At 42.4% G+C, this 17,751-nt stretch overlaps 1 protein-coding gene across 1 annotated transcript in view; it reads right to left on the bottom strand.

Annotated features, from left to right (window-relative positions):
- The window catches only part of MYO16 (myosin XVI), a 151,931-nt gene that overhangs the window by 75,405 nt on the left and 58,775 nt on the right, over positions 1-17,751 (bottom strand). The window contains exon 11 of the mRNA XM_073795051.1: positions 3,825-3,900. Within this exon, the coding sequence (XP_073651152.1) occupies positions 3,825-3,900 (76 nt within the window). The remainder of the gene's footprint in view (positions 1-3,824; positions 3,901-17,751) is intronic.

Raw genomic sequence — 17,751 nt, 5'->3', positions numbered from 1 at the left:
TGCGTAAGTCATTCATCGGACAGCTGGCAGCGTTCAGGAGCAAAGTGGTTTAGTTTCCACCATTTCTGCACTCAGATTATTTTGTGTGCCCAGCTAATGTATTTATTAGCAGTGCCTTGAGTGAAAAGTCGCTATATGAATAAACAAATAGGGAGCTAGGAGGAGGGTCAGAGAAGGGAGATACAATTATGGATTACAGGAAGGCAAAAAGGAGCCCTGTGATGTTGGCTGGAAATTATAGGTATCACGATAATATACTGCGATATACCTATCCATATCTATATCTATATATACACACACACACATATCTATGCAAAATCTATGCCTATATCTTAAATTTCCTAGTTCTGAAAGGATCTAAAAGCAATGACACGCCAGTAGCAATGAGCTCACCCTGCCCCCATTTCTTAGTGTTTCTTAACACCATTCACTTCTAAAATAAAGCAAGTCTTCTTGGATAAGTGGCCAATTCTGGATCTGAGGCAAGGTAGAAGATCCCAGAACACTTTGGAAAGCCAGAATGTAAGAAAGTACCCCAACAGACATGAGAACCTGTCAAAAGGACATAGGAACTAGCTTGGAGGGGTTCTCACTGGCCAAGTCTTGGGCAATTTTAGTATCAAAATAATGACCAAACTGGGCTTCCACGTCTTAAAATATTAATGTCATGAAGAAAAAGGAAAGCTGAGGAAATGTCCCAGCTTAAAGAAGACTGACAAGAAATGGCAAGTAAACTCAGCAAATGGTCCTGAATTGGGAGAAAAATGATGATGAAAGACATTAGTGGGATAATTGGTAAAGTGTTACATAAACTCTGAATTAGATATCGGTATCATATCAATGTTTAATCGTCTGATAATTTACTGAGGATACCTACGATCATGTCCTTGGTCTTAGGATAGGGACCAAAGTATTTAGGCACAAAGACACTTTTGGCCATTCTCCAGTGGCTCAGAGAGTGTGCGTACATACACATGCACGCACGCACGGAGATGGAAGGGAGGAGAGAGTGAGAGAGAAAAGGAGAAAGGAAATGAAAAAAGTCAATCTGGGAAAAGAGCACACGGGAGTGCCTTGTACTAATTTTGTGACTTTAAGTTTGAAATCATTTAAAAACAGTGAAACAATAAACATATAATACCATGGCCTATGTAACTTAATTAAAAATATTATTTATATTTCTAGCTAGTCTGTGGATGGACGGGACCACAGATAAATAGTGCAACCTGGTACTCCCATAACTGCGGAAAAAGCCTTTACTACATCTGTAAACACTAGACATAACTATGAACCGAAACATGTAAGTCACCTGTTTCTGTCCTTTCTCTGGATCACACACCCAGGCTGCATGAAGGTAAAGCAGGGGTAGCATCCCCCTACGATGGAGATGCCATCAGGCCTCACCCCTAACAGCAGAGCCCGGCCCATAAGCTGAGCCAGTGGGAGGTGAGAGCAGGTTCCTCGGCACATTAAAAAGAGAAATTCGGCCATCGTGTTGCCACCTAGAGCCCGAGAAGGAAGTCCCTAGCGAAGAGACAGCTTTGGCCTCCCTTCCCTATTTCTAGGAGTCACTTGCTGCAGGCATTTTTCTTCATGTCACCCTGTATACACGTTGCAATGGGAAGCATCCCTCTCTGGGCTCTAGACACAATGCACTGGGCGCCTTTCTGCCCGTAAAACGGGCTGAGCTAACTGAGGTGCCCACAGTCTATGAACAGGTCTGCAGAAATGCCAACAGCATCACCGACAATAAATAGTAAAATCTCCTCTACTCATAAGTAGACTTAAGAGTCTGGACTGTACCTGCTTCTTTCTGAGTCAAGTGGACTTGATTTCCCATCTTGGGCATCAACGAGGGCACTGTCTGTGTGAGCTGTGCCACCCAGTTCCCTGTCTGCACTGGTCAGGGGTGTCACAGACACAGCTGGATTTGTAGGGATCCTGCCACAGACCCTGCCTCCTTCCACACCTGGGAGCTTTTGGATAATATGAGAATTAAATCAGATGCTGTAAGCAGAGTACTTAGCAAGGTGCCTGGAGACAGGAATTACCACTATTATCTATAAATTACGCTTGCTTTTAATAACTATTTGCAGTGCCAAAACATTCCATAGAGTCATAAAATACTATCACAACCATGCATCTTTGCTTGTGTGATAGAACGGGTAAGCAACTGTGGCCTGTGGGCCAAATCCACAGGCCACAGTTTTTGTAAATAAAGTTTTATTGAAATACAGCCACATCCATCTGTATTGTCTACGGTTGCTTCCTCATTATCATAGCAGAGTTGAGTAGTTGCAACAGTGAACTTACGGCTCGCAGAGTCTGAAATATTTACTCTCTAGCCCTCTGCAGAAAATGCTTCGCACCTCTTATATGAACACATAAGGGCACGTTGCAATTTTTGTCGTCTTGCTCAGATGTATGTATAGTCTAAAATATTTAGAATAAAATAAGATACGCCTGTTTTCTCTTGGCACTTGTTAGCAAGCATACACAAAAGAATGACTTTAAGATATAGGGACTCTGCTAAGATAAGCAGAATTGCAGTAACTGAAGCCATCATGTTTTCTTTCTAAATACATATTCCGCCACCGTGAAATACAAAAAAAGGAGGCCTAGTGCCAACTTTGAAAACATGCTGTATATTAGTTCTTCATAAAATACATGGATTTTATGTACGTTATACAATTTTAAGTATGTTATGAATGAAAGTCCAAATATTTGAAAACTAGAAGGAAGATATTTCCAGTGATAATCAAGAAGATCAATTATCTCACTTCTTTCTTTTTACACAGTATTATTCCAAGTCCATGTTTTTATCATTAGTCTTTAAGAGAACTTTAAGAGCCTTTAAGAGAACTCAATAACCATACATTCTGAGAGGCAAGCAGAGTCATCCCCCATGAAAAGCAATATACTGCAACTCTGCTATTTGATCTAAGGTAAATATATTCCTCCAGCCGGAAGTGATATGGATGTCTTATTTCCAGCTCAAAGGCATCCAACTATTTCATGAAAGGCTATGATATGCTTCTCTTCCCAGGAATGATAAATGGCTCCATCTCACTTAGAGCAACTTAAAGCACAAAGATGATACACTTTAATTCGTTGAAGAGGTTAGTAAGAAAATGTGAATCACTGCAGAACTTCTACTAAGAAAATAATTACTAGAGGAGATAGAACTATACATATACGTAAATTTATAGCTCTATATGTAAATACAGAGATATATATAATTATACCACATATAAACCCAGTACATCGTTTTACATATAGTATAGAATTATAGAGATATGTATAGAGATACGTATATAAAGTACTAAGGTTCACTAAGTAGATGTCACCTATAAATTTATATGGCTATATACATATATGCATGTGTGTATGTATATATCAATTTGTACCCTCATTTTACTTTGTAAGCATTAGTTTTTTATAGCTGAAAGTACACAAGAATAAAATACCACCCTTAGCTGTGCTCCAGAGTCATCTTAAGTAATGAAACTCACCCTGCTGTGGGGAAGCCATGTGCACCTTCCTCAGTCTTCACACAAGAGCCTCTTTATATTCACAAGCCAAACTGGTGAAGGTGTTTTATATTTCTATCCGCTAAAAGCTTAGTTAAATTATGGTTTCTACTAGACTCTAAATTAAATTATAACCAGTGTGTAGCATGGCAAGCTCCATTCCTTATTATTCTGGGCATTAGAACACGAAAGATAGTTCAATTATCCTTAGCTGGTGGCATATTTTATAGGGCCGTGTTCAGAGACAGAGACATAAAGAATGTGTGGCATTTTAACCGTACGGGGAACACTTACTTTTCATTACAAATAGAAGATTCTGTGAAAGGGAGTCTTTATTTTTTTCAATTGCTCCAACAATTTCATACATTACCTATAATAAAAGAAAGTGGTATAATTACTAATGGTTAAACATGACCACGAAAGTAATTTCCTTTAAAGAATAACTTGACTCAGCGGCAGTTTTAAATTATTCATAAGAGCAGTGTCTTCAGGTCTTAGAGTTCTCGCTACAGGCAAGTTCAAAGCTCCCATTCCCAGGCTCTGATTGCCGGGGCCCTCCTCCAATCGCGAGTTTAGGAGAAAGGGGTGCTGACTCATAGCCACCATAGCCTGTTTATTCTGAAAAACCCTCACCTGCTCCAAAAACTCTCTAAACCAAGTAGGAAGACTTCATGACACCTTGAGAGGGAAGGAAATGAGGCGTCAGTTTGAGAAACGGAGTGCTGTCTCTATTAAAAAACTTAAAATAGAGCTACCGTATGATCCTGCAATCCCACTCCTGGGCATATATCCAGAGAAAACTCTAATTCCAAAAGATACATGCAATGTTCACAGCAGCACTATTTACAAGAGTCAAGATATGGAAGTAACCTGAATGTCCACTGACAGGTGAATGGATAAAAACGATGTGGTATATATATACAGTGGAATACTACTCAGCCATAAAAACGAATTAAATAGTGCCATGTGCAGCAACATGGATGGACCTAGAGATTCTCATATTGAGTGAAGTAGGTCAGAGAAGGACAAATATTGTATGATGTCACTTATATGTGGAATCTAAAAAAATGATAGCAAATGAACTTATTTACAAAACAAATAGACTCACAGATGTAGAAAACAAACTTATGGTCACCAAAGTGGATAGCGGGGTGGGGGGGGAGAGATAAATCAGGAGTTTGGGATTAACAGATACACACTACTATATAGAAAATACTAAACAACAAGGACCTACTGTAGAGCACAGAAAACTATACTCAATATCTTGTAATAACCTATAATGGAAAAGAATCTGAAAAAGAGTAGATCTTGAACAGATATGTACATAGATATGTATGTATGTGTAACTGAATCACTTTGCTGTACACTTGAAACTAACACAACATTGTAAATTAACTACACTTCAGTAAAAAAAAAAAAAAGCGTTCCTTTGGAGCATTTAAGCAGTGAACAAAATCTGAAGTCCTTAAAACAAAGAAAACTCAGGAAACAATTAATTCTGGATTATTCAAAGAACAGTTTTTTTTTCTGTCACAGTTTACTTACGAACATATTTAAATGACTTTATTGTCTGGTTTTGCTGGTATTCCCATCTGGCCTGGGAGACTTGATTTTTGAAGAGAGACGTGGTTTTATTGTCTCTCTCAGCCTCAGCTAAGTGCGAGCTCCCAAGTGGGGTCCAGAGGGTCAGATCAGCCGCAAGGCTCATCGGGTTCCACAGCGGCTGCTGCTTCGCCACGGCTGGGTGTCACAGGCTGCCCTTTACCCCGGGTAGACCAGGACTGACCCCGAGGAGGGCAGCTGGTCAGTGATGTCTCTTTGTCCTGCATCACCATGAGGGAGTGTGGGTGGTCAGACCAGTGAAGGTGACAGTCACCCGACTCCTTGGGGAATTTTAACTGGATGGCCCAGAGGAGATTGTCTCATTGGCAGCAAGATGGAACTAGACAGAAAGAATCCATGAGAAAGAGGCTGAGTGGCCAATGAGAGGAAGCTAGAAAAAGGCCAGATGACCCCCAGTGAGTCTTGGTTCCTACTGGGTTTTCAAGTTCCAATGCCTAACTGTGTCATCCTTACAATAAAGCCTTGCTGGGATTTTATTCTTTGCTGTCACAAGAGCCTAAACGGCACAGAAATCCCAAGATACCCTGCAGATTCCCAGATTTTCCAACATGAATTTGGATCAGAAGACTGCTTGAGCTAAGAGGCAAACAACTAAACAACTGTAAGATACTTCTCAATCATTACCTAATTATCCTGTTTGCCCCTAGGCCAGAACATGGCTTGCCAATATTAAAATGTAAGCTATATATCACGTTACATATTACACATTGTTGAATATAAACAATTTTTACATCATGTAGAGCAGTGGTTCTCAACCAGGGATGATGGTGACACTTTCAGTGCCTGGAGTCTTCTGCGTTTGTCACAGCTGAAGGGTTGGAAGGACAGGGATGCTACAAGCGTCCTACAGTGCCCTGGACAGCTCCACAGTGAAGAAGTATCTGGCCCCCAATGACCATGGGATTGGGGTTGAGAAACCTTAACCTGGAGTTTGGCTTCTACACGCCTTCCTGTATTAGAGACAGCAGTGCCCAGAGACCACAGACACCCAGCTAAGCTGCTCTGCATCTATATGGACTCTGGCAAGTTATTTAATGTCCCAGAGCTGAGCCTGCAGTGTAGGGTCCTCCTCTGTATGGTTCCAATCTATAATTCTAGCCTCTTCTTTTCACGGGCATCTGATGATTCTGAAGTAAACACACACACACACACACACACACACACACACAGTTGGACTACCTGATTTTTTCTAAGTACATCCCTTGCCTGTCTTTGCCCCTGTCGTGCCTTGCTTTGTGATGGGCCTTCCTGCTGTACCTTGAGGGAGTGACTATGGATTGCTCAGCTCTGTCTCTGCAGCAACAAGCAAAATGCTGTGTCCACTGGGAAGATTCATTTAATGTTTGGTGAAATGAACAAAAAGGTTTCATTACATTGTGACCACATATAGCATAACGTTGAGCTTCCCCTTTTTATTTAAGATTATGTTGATGAGTCTTTCATTATCACAAGATCATGTGCTTTGGGAAGTCCTCATGAATGGCGTCCTGGTTGTACTTGGAGAGTTAGACAAAAAGCTAAAGGTCTCCCATTAAAACTAAAGTTCAAAACCTCCCAGTTGGAGACACCAGCTAGAGAAGTTACGTGGAAAAGATATTTAACAAAATCCATACAAGTGCAAACACTCGAGAAGGGCAGTTTGGTGCTTGTAGGAAGCATGGCGTTGGGCAAAAGTTTTTACTTCATATAAAATTAATAAGTCTTGAAGCAGGTGAGCTTAATTATTTTGTGACAATGGGAAAACTGCTTTAGCTCTTTGAGTCTTTCTTTATGTGTTAAATTAATATTCTGCAAAGGCATTCCAAGCTTAAGAGCTTCTGAGCCTATTCCTAAGACAGGGATGATTACAGTCCTGACAGGATTTGAGTTGACAGCTCAACAGAAGTATTAGACATTACCCCCCAAGATAGCTTATTTTATCATAATTAACACAATAATGCTAACGACTCTGTGTTACATAAACTTGGCATTAGTGGAATGCTAATAACACATGGTTCCATATCATGTTTTTTTTTTTCCTGGTCCCAAATCTGGAATCAAGTATTTCCTCAAGGAGCCCTTTCATATTTTACAGGAAAATTGTAATTAGAGACCTAGAGGTGCACAATAGCATAGTATTATCAAGCTAGTCAGTGTTTCTCGGACTTTTCAGGGGACGAGCTGAGAAATACATGCACACAACACACATATGTGTGCACATACATCTGAGATGGGTTTATTTTTTCTTTTTAAGGGTAAAATACAATCTGTTTCCAGACTTGGTCTTTTAATCATGATGATTTCCTCAATCCAATAAAGTTTGGTATTGGCCTTGTCAAAGGCAACTAGAAAATCTAAATAAATGATATCCACTCATGCCAGTTTATTATGTCCATAGATAACCTGCTCCCATCACCTTTAAATACTTCTTAAACTTTTAATTTTGAGATAATTGTAGATGCACCGTTGTAAGAAGTAACAGCGATAGAGCCGGTGGACCCTTTACCCCATTCCCGCCAGTGATAACATCGGACAAAACCATCACCAGCAGGATATTGACATCAGCGCAGGGAAGACTCAGGACTCTATTTCATATGTGGTGAATTGAGGTCATTTGTGTTTTCTGAGGAACTGGTCCAGTTCATCTAAGTCATCAAATTTATATGTGATGGTTGTTTGTAGTATTTATTCCCTTTTGATCTTTTTGTTGACTGCAGGGTCTGTATTCATATTTCCTGTTTTATTCCAGATATTAGCAATTTGAGTCTTTTCTCTTTTTTCCTTGTCATTCCTTACTAGAGGTTTGTCATTTTTATGGTTATTTTAAGAGAACCAACTCTTTGTTTCATTGATTTTCTCTATTTTTAAAAAAATTCCACGCATTTTGCTCTGGGTTTGCTCTTGGATTGCCTTTTGTTTGCTTGTTCTGGGTTTGTTTTACTTTCCTTCTTCTAGGTTGTTGAGGTGGAGGCTTAGATGACTGACTTGAGACTTTCCTCTTTTCTAATATGTGTATGTAGTGCTATAAATTTTCCTCTTGGCACTGTTTTAGGCCTGTCTCAAAAGTTTGATATGTTGTATTTTCATTTTCATTCAGTTCAACATATTTTTGAATTCCCTTGAAACTGCATTTTTGATTTATGGATTATTTAGAAGGGCATTTTTTAGTTTCCAGGTATTTGGAGATTTTCCTGTTATTTTTCTCTTCTTGATTTTTAGTTTGAGTCCATTGTGATAGGAAAGCCCCAGTCTGTATAATTTCAATCCTTCGGAATTTTAGGTTTGGTTTATGGCCCAGAATATAGTCTTTCTTGAAGCATGGACTTGAAAAGCATGAGAATTCTGCTTCTCTTGGTTTACACATCTATAAGTGAGCAGATCCCATTGGTTGATGGTGTTGAGTTCTTCTACATCCTTTCTGATTTCCCACAAAGCTGTTCTATCAATTGAGAAGAGGACGTTGAAGTTTCCCACTTAACCTTCTGGTTAGTTGACTCAGCAGGGGAAGAGAGGCACAGCCTCATTACTGTCAAGTGGAGAATTCGGGGTCCCCGCTCAACCTCCTCTGACACAAAAGAAGAGGGGATTCTCATTGCCGCTGGGTGGGCAGGAGTTCTGGGTCTCCACTGGGCCTCCAGGCACACTTCCCTGGCTGCAGGGTGAGCAGGTGGAAGGGGTTGACGTGCCTCTCTACTGCCACCCCATTGGGCTCCTGGTGATTCAAAGGGCAGTGGGCCTCAGAGCCTAGTTAAATGGACAGAGGAATCTGTATGAATGGGAAAACAGCAAGGAGAAAAACTCAATGTACCCTAGGAATCACCCTAGCCCTGTGAGTCTGTGATGCCAGGGCGACAGATCAGGCCTGTCCTGTCTCAGCTGTGCCACTCGGGAGGGACGTAGCGGGCATTGCTGGAATGGCAGGAGCAGGTTTCAGGCATGGGCCTTTCTAGGTCACTCAAGACAGCTCCTCTGTTCTCAGCCCCACCCCTCCTTTTCCTGCTGGTTTATTGTTTGGGGGATGAAAGGAGAAAAAACTTGAAAGCACAAAAGATAGAGGCCAGGATAAAGGCTCTTTTTCCCCCTCCGTCTTTACATAACTGAAACTCAGGTGTTATTTTTTTTTCCTCTTAAGGATTCATGCTATAAGAGACAGCATCCCTCATGCATGTAACAGAGAAATTTACATGCATACAGGTCCATACAAATCTTAAAGGGAATTGTCATGTAGTCAAAGATTTCCTTTGGAATGACTCTGTTCAATAAAATGGCTCCAAAGGAAACTGAGCATTTTCCTCACGTTTCAGCAGTTAGCACACGCATCTAAACGCTTTGGTGAGGATGCCCAGTGAGAAGGGTGTAAGCTAGGGACCGCGGCCACGCGCTCCCTTTTTGGATGTGCTTGCTGTAGCGCTCCGGCACTGCAATACATACAATTAAAAGAAAAATTACGTTCGCTGTATATAAAAACAGGGGTTATAAAACTTTCGTCATGGGTGTGAATCACAGTCCATCAAGATACTTAGTCTCCCGGGTCCACAAAGAAAAGTTACGGAAGGCCAGAGCACATGCGTTGTCTTCCCAACTGGAGGCTGTCAGGCTCAGCTTTGGCTCGTCTCCAAGGAAACTGAAGTGCAGGCGCGCGCCGGGAAACGGCTCCATCCGCCATCTCTGATTTGAGTCCCCTGAATTAAAGCGAGAGCAGTTGGCTTACTCCACGTGGGTAAGCAAAGCATGGGGCCTGCCCGAGCTGGGGCCTAACATCCTAACGTCTGTGGTCTCATCAGCCCCGCTCCAGGCGCTGGCACACGGGCGGAGGGCCATGCGAGGTCAAGGAAGGTGTGCCAGTCTGCCGTGCTCCCACCAGCTGCCCTCAGCTCCACTCCCCGTAAAACAGTCTCCTCCCTTCCTATCTCCAGCCTCAGAGGAGGCAGCTGCTTCACACGTCTCTGGGTCACCTCATCGTCTCCCATCTGTCTCAACTTTTCCTGGGGAACCGAATCCCTGTACTCCTTTTCTTCTGCCTGAAAATGTGGAGCAGTTTCTTTTTCAGGCTAGACCCCGGCTGACCTCCACCAGCCCCAATTTCTCGCTCTGTCTATTCCTGTCTTGGTGCTGACAGCTCACAGCTCAGCGGCTTCTACCTGCTCTGCAGCTCGAAAGGACAAGGAGAGATACCGTGTTCATCACCGTTCAGAACACCTGACGAGAGATAACGAAGCTCTTGAAGGTAGGACGGAAAGCCAGGAGAGCAAGGCAGTCCTAGAAGGGCGGAAGGATGGATGCAGACAGAGCGATAAAAACTACTCGTTCCGAGAAGACTGAGGGTGCAAGGAGATGGCATCGCAGCCCGTGAAATGAACCACGTGCAGCGAGCGGGGGGGGGGGGGGGGGGTCTCAGCGTACCTGCAGCGAGGCCTCACAGGTTAGAGAAAAAGAAATGGAAACAAATAGAGCATGTCACTGTAGGCTAGAAACGTAAATGTCACAACCAACTCTCCATTCAGGCCAGAATCAGGAGGCCAACAGGAACCACCTGAGTGGGAAAACCAGGGTGGAGAATTCTTAGGAGAGTCTTCTGTGGCATCACTGAGGGATTCGCTACCTAGACTTCCTGCGTCTTCTTTGTCCTTCCTTCTCCTACTGGGCTGAGACGTTACCCATAGGAACATATAAAACACTGCATTAGGATGAGAGCCTTTTCCAGAGTGGACACTCTACCTCGCAAGGCAAAATGTAAAGGACAAACTGAATTGCTAATTATAGTATCACCTAATTAATGTAGTTCCGATGCGGAAATCTGTATTTCCATGTGGTTAAGTGCTAGAAGTCCAACTTCCTCTAATGAAGCTACCCTCAGTGATAACTGAGGCATTTCAGGACACGCCAGACTACAGCACGGACAGCTTACGTGTGCTTCTGGCGGCATTGATATTGCCTTTATATACGTGTGTGTGTGTACGTATTTCTCTAAGGACGGTATCTGACTTGGACATCTCTGTCTATGGGTCTATGGACCTATTGCTCTCACACCAATTTGAGGGCAGAGCAGTGATTGCTTTATACAGCAGGCAAATAGGGCCATAAATACTTTTACACAGTTTCTTCCCCCAGCACCTAAACCAAGAGGGAGGAGACTTCATGGAACGCCCTCACACACTTGGACAATGTCCCAGCACTTAGGGAGACACTGGGAACGGGTGATCGACCCCCACTAAGTAGCACAGAGTCAGAAATGGGCAGAAGGATGGGGTGCGTGTGAGGGAAGGCACAGCCCTGCTGCAAGAGGAAGGGCCGCTGTGTGTCAGCTCCAGAAAGTGGAGAGCAGGACATATTACGTTTTTTGATGAACTACAAAGGGTGTGATGAAGTTTCCTCATCTGGTCCACAATCCCAAGTTGGGTTACATCCTGCCCAAGAGGCTATATGTGAGGCTGAGAGGAGTGGGGTCCGGTGGAAAGCGTCAGAAACCAGGGCCCCAGGAGAGCAGCCAGCTGGGGGGTTAGGGGGGGACAGCATCACCAAGGGCACGGCAAGGGCCTCAAAGCCCTCCCAGGGGAGCATCTCAGGGACGCATGGAAGCACCCAAGCCAGCATCAGCCCTAAATACCGAAAGGAGCTGTGTGCGTGAAGCCGTATTGGGATGAAATGAGAGGACCCAGCACAAGAATAGACAGAAACAGGATGCTCCAGGCCACGGTACAGTGTCTCCTGTGTGGCTCAGGCTTGACGGGACTGGACGGTCAGCTAAAGTTCGTGGTTCTGATCACTACACAGGACCAGAAACTCCTCGTCTCTGAGTTGAGTCCGCGAGCACCAATGAAAGCAAATAAAGGACTTTCTATTACTTAGAAGAGACCAGAAATATCGCTGGAGCTGCCTGGGTTTTTTTCTGGTTAAAAGGAAGGGTTGTCCCAGCTGAATATATTTTAAAAAGTGGTGTGAACCCAAAACAAAAATCGAATCCTGATTACATCTCCCGAGTTGTGCATATTCAACTACCAGGTACACGAAGAACGAGAGTGTTAAAACGATCTGGAAGATCTGATTTTTAAAAGAGAAACCAGAGTTTATTCTTCTACCAAAGGAGGTAAACTGGGAGGTAAAAATATGGCAAAGAAGGCAGGCGTCACCGCCACTGTTTCAGGACTATTATTAACAAGTCGAATCAGAATAATCACATTTAATTCTGGACAGTGTCACCAGGGAAACAAGAAGATAAATGAAATAAAAGCAGTTCATATGCCTTTAAGTAAAGATATTCATTCATCCCTTTATTCATAATTCACATTTCTTCCATCAGTTAGTGTTAGGACACTGTTGAAGGGACCCAAGAGGGGGAGGTGATGTGACCTCGGGCGCTGGAATACAAATGAGGGCTATTTGAATTCTAAGGGTAGGTGGGGAGAGAGTAGCTCGCATTTGGTAATTAACTGGGTTTCTGATTTTACCATGAGTTGAAAAGCGGGACAAATACGGCAAATCAGTTTTATTTACTTTTTTGAAGTCAGCTGAGAGAGTGTTTGGGAATTTAGTTTAGTTAGCCACTGGATCTGTTAACGTGAAGACGCCACTCAAGCAGAGATACTAAAAAGTAGACCTGTAGGTGTGAAGCCCACAGAGAAACAGACTGGAGAGACATGGGAGCCGTGTCATCTACGAAACTGAATCACGAGAGCATATAAACTCCTGGAAAGAGACATAAAATACTCTCCTGGGAATCATCAATATTTACAGAATGGAAGTAAATTCACTCATCAGTCAAATTCATAACCCCCTTCTCCACCATGCTATTTACATGATGCAAAATAAAATCCCTAGGAAAGAGGTGGGATTCACAGCTGATAAAAATGGGCAACTTTTTTGAGATAAGACTCTTGAGTTCACTATAGCGCATTAGAATGTGTGTAAAGATTGGATTTTAGCAAAAGAAATAAGATGGTTTTCGGTAAATATAAATGGGTCTGATAATTTTTCATGCCTGGTTTCAGCTTTCTATCTGAGGTCTGCTGAAAAATGTCTGGATTTCATGCGTGGTGGTAAATTGATCTCTCTCTTGCATCAATATTTATAAGCAGAGGCTTCTGTTTTTTACTTTTCCATTAAGTGATTCCATCTAATAGTTTTGCTTGCCCTCATTCTGATCCACTTTAAGTTGATAAGTACCAATCAACAGAGAAAGTTATTAGAAGCACATAGTATTACTGTTAAGAGTCCTTATCTAGATATCTAGATTCTGGATATGGGCATTGAATTAAAATTACCACAACTGAAATTTATGAACATGCTTCACTGGTTCCTTTTAAGGAGAAAAAATACCAATCAACTTACAATAAGATACCAGTATTCTAGGAAATCTAAAGTTCCCTATTTATAAATGTCTGTCAACCCATGAAGATAAAAGAACCAGTTAAATCTTTGAAAAAAACGGTAAGATTCCCTAAATAAGAGCCTGCATTTTCTCTTCCTAATAAAACTCTGGATAAGGAAACATTTATTAAGTCTACAAAAATGTATTTATGCCAAAGGTGAAATTGATGGAAGAAACGGAGCGCAAGGGGCCTGGGGGAGTTAATTTTTATTCTTCTAAAAGTTTGCCCAAGAGGTGAACAAATACAGATGTAAATTAAGCTCTCTTTGTGTGGGTCAAAATATCTCTGTCAAATAACCTTTAATAGTATCAGTTTGGCTTGGACCAGACAGGTTTCATTGTTATGTCTGGGGATTCTGCCTGGAGAAAAGAAAGAGGGAAATAAATGGAAACTTCCCTATTGATGAGTTCATCTCCTGTTCCCGCTGATTTAAAGGTTCAATTTCAGAGTCTTCTTGGGAACACTGTGCCCCCCACCGATCTCTGGAGATGAAGGCCAGGACACAAACTACAGAAGGTGTTCCTGACGCAGGTGACACAGGGAAATTGAAGGGACCAAGGTTTCACCCACATACATGTTATGTAAATACATCTGAGGACAAAGAGGTCGGCTTTCATCCCTCTGTCACCTAGAACGTTCTGCAGCCTCAATGAGATAGAGATCTCTGCTTCTCAGACGTCTGGGCAACACCATAAATCTCAACCGACATATTTCAAACTTCATTTATTCCACAATAGGGGTAGATCCTTTTCAAGGAGAAGGGAAAAAGAGTTCAGGTATTTTATAGACTGGCCAGAAGTCAGTCTCTTCCACACATCACTCCTATCAGCAATGTTTTAGTAATTGGGTTCCCGGAAGGGCCTGTGGAAATCAGTGACATGATGATGATGATCAGGGTCTACAGTCTGGGATTAGGACTTCATCCACCTCACCAGGATGTGATTTAGGAGGATGGAAAAGGAACCTTGATGAATACAAGCAAACCCCACTCCTGTAAAGACACACCCACGAGCACATTATATAATGGGCTATACATTTTCCTTCTGTTGTAAATTACATCTTGGAATATGTATGTAAATTGCAGAGAGCGCTTCAATTTTCTTAAGGAAAGTGATATTGAAAGGACCTTTAAAAATCTGCAGTAAAACTTCACACACCTGTGTGCTTGATTAAACTATTAGTCATAAAGCTAAATGGTAAAGAATATAATTTTTTACAAAAATTCTCTTTAATCAAGGCAGCGTTACCCATCACAAAAACCACCTGTATAGTCAGTGAAAAACAGAATGTCACATTAACATAAGGTGAAACATTTATCTAAATAGTTTTTCTTTTAATATTATAGTTTCCATAGATTGAGACAATCTCAATTTCCTGCACTTACCTTCCACTGAAGTCTTTCAAGTGTGATAGGAAGTACAAGAAAATACCGTACTATAACTTTGGTGGTTACATATTCCTTATCATCTGCTAAAGCGCTATGAATAACATCATGATAAATAAAAATAAATATTCTAACACATTTATAAAACATTTATTTATGCAACGTGAGCACATTTATAACATACAAGAATTAACAAATATCTTTCTTAACTCATCAAGGACATTTACCAATGACTCAATTTGAGAAAGTCAGTTGGGCCTCTAGTATTCTCAATACAGCCAGTTGATTAGGTGATTCCCGAAATATTTTCAGGACCTCGATACTTGTGATTGATGAGTTTAAAATTTTGCCAGATATGGTGGTATTCCTGCATGGAAAGACCTTCAGCAGTTGTTGGGGAAATAGGATTCGCATCTTTGACACAACGTCTCCAAACAGTTGTACCTGCACTGATTGCTTGCCCACCACTTACCCTTCAGAACAAGTTTACGAGGTTCATAAGTATATTCCCCTTAATTACAAACCCCATGCGTATGCTAGCTGAGGGTCAGTGTATCCCTCAAAGTCACAGCAAGGGAGCCCCAAGTGCCCCAGTGCGTCTTCTCTGTTACACAACACAGATTTCATGACTGAGATAATAAACACTAAGATTTCAGCACATACCATGGTGGAGAGAGAAAGATACGGGAGTGGGGGGATGAGAAAGCTGAGACACTGTATTGTGACCTACTAGTCTGCAGTGGGTTGAATGGTGTGACCCCCAAACTTCATGCCCACCCAGAACCACAGAATGTGCCCTTTTATGGAAATAAGACCTTTGTGGAGGTAATTAGTTAAGACGAGGTCCTATGGATGGGAGGGGACCCTAAATCCAATGACTGGTGTCCTTAAAGAAGAGAAAGGGACACAAAGACACACGCAGAGAGAAAACCCCGTGAAGATAGAGGCAGAGACCTTGGTGCTGTGTCTACAAACCAAGGAACACCAACTGCTGGCAAGCCCAGAGCTGGAAGAGAGGCTTCGAACAGATTTCTCTCAGAGCCTGCGGAGGGACCCAACCTGCGGACACCTGATTTTAGACTCCGGCCGCCAGAACTGTGAGAGAGGATACGTTTGCACGGTTTTAAGCCATGCTGGATGGGGGACATCGTAATGATGCCCCCAGGAGACTCACACATAACTGTATAATATTTGCTGAACCGCTAAACTCCACCAAGGCTTACTTCACCGGAAAACTGACACAGTAATATTTACAAAGACGGTTGTGGTGAAAATGTTTCCCAGGCACTCTGCAAATTGAACACTGCTAGGTAAGCATCAGGTGTGCTTATGGATGAGGGAAGAGACAGAGCAGGGAAATTCGGATCAGGACAAGAACTTGGCCTTGGGAAGATGCGTACGATTTGGAAAGAAAGAGGAAAGGGGCATTATGGGTGAGGACACCATGTGAGCAAAAATAGAGATGGAGAAATGCAGGAGTCATTTTCAAATGGATCAGATGTGTTAAAAGAAAAAAAAAAACTACAATGCTATGAGTTAAAACTCCTCACTGCTGTTCTAGTCTGTAAACATTGACCCAATGAACACGTGCATTGTCTTCCTGGGGCTGCTGGAACCAGCACCCACTCTGGAACCTGGCATCCCTGCCCTCCTTGCCTGCTTCGCCAAGCTTCTGCTGGCCTGTGGCAGCACCACTCTGGTCTCCGCTTGCTTTTCTCTCTCAAATCTCCCTCGGCCCCGCTCCTATAAGGATACTTGTCACTGGGCTTAGAGCTCAACAGATAATCCAGGAAGACCTTCCTGTCTCAAGATCCTTGACTTAATTACATATGCAAAGGGCCTTTTCCCAAATGAGTTCCCAGTCGTAGGTTCCAGGCATGAGCCCGAGGGCCTGTCTTTTGTGGGGGGCAGGCACCGTTCCATCCACGACGATACTTATGGGTTTGGAAACAGAAGGAGGCTAAAACACAGGCACATCACCTGAGGTAAGAGCAACACCACCAGGATGATTTGTATCAATCATCAAGGCCAGTCATACAATGGGACGCTTATCTGAGATCCCCAAAGAACCACTTCATGCCAAAAAAGAAATGATCATAATAAACAACGTTCAGACAAAGACCTTATGAGCAGACACCAAAGAAGGTCAAATGTGTGTCATATATTTTATAGCTATTAATCTCGACCTCTGTTTTCATGAATTTAACTTTTATTACTTCAGATTGCTTTACTATCTCTTAATCGATTTCTTTTGCTCGTGCTAAAATGTAGGAACTTCAGGGCTTCCCTGGTGGCGCAGTGGTTGAGAGTCCGCCTGCCGATGCAGGGGACGCGGGTTCGTGCCCCGGTCCGGGAGGATCCCACATGCCGCGGAGCGGCTGGGCCCGTGAGCCATGGCCGCTGAGCCTGCGCGTCCGGAGCCTGTGCTCCGCAACGGGAGAGGCCACGGCAGTGAGAGGCCCGCGTACCGCAGGAAAAAAAAAAAAATGTAGGAACTTCAAAATACTATTTCCTATTAGAGTTTAGGAATCACCTTCATGGAAATTCAACTTTCCTAAGAACCAACGTCTTTTGCCAAATCCTAATTCTTCTTTCCTTCAAGATTCTTAATTTTAAAAGCCAATAAAATTAGACACACTTCTGGATTTAATGCTTATCCATCATTTAAATCACTAAAAGAAGTTTAAGAGCAATTCCTAAAACAGGTAACCCCATATAAGGTTTAAAATTTGCTAAAACAAATAACAATGATAAAAAACACACAACTCACAGCTTCTTTAATTCAAATTCATGCTCATTAGTGAAACCCTGTTAATATTTCATGTACAGCCTCATCCCATTTACTTTAAAATATTTCTGTGATGGA

The sequence above is a fragment of the Tursiops truncatus genome, chromosome 18, assembly GCF_011762595.2.
Source record: "Tursiops truncatus isolate mTurTru1 chromosome 18, mTurTru1.mat.Y, whole genome shotgun sequence".
NCBI classification, from domain to species: Eukaryota; Metazoa; Chordata; class Mammalia; order Artiodactyla; family Delphinidae; genus Tursiops; species Tursiops truncatus.
This window is presented reverse-complemented; position numbering and strand designations above follow the sequence as displayed.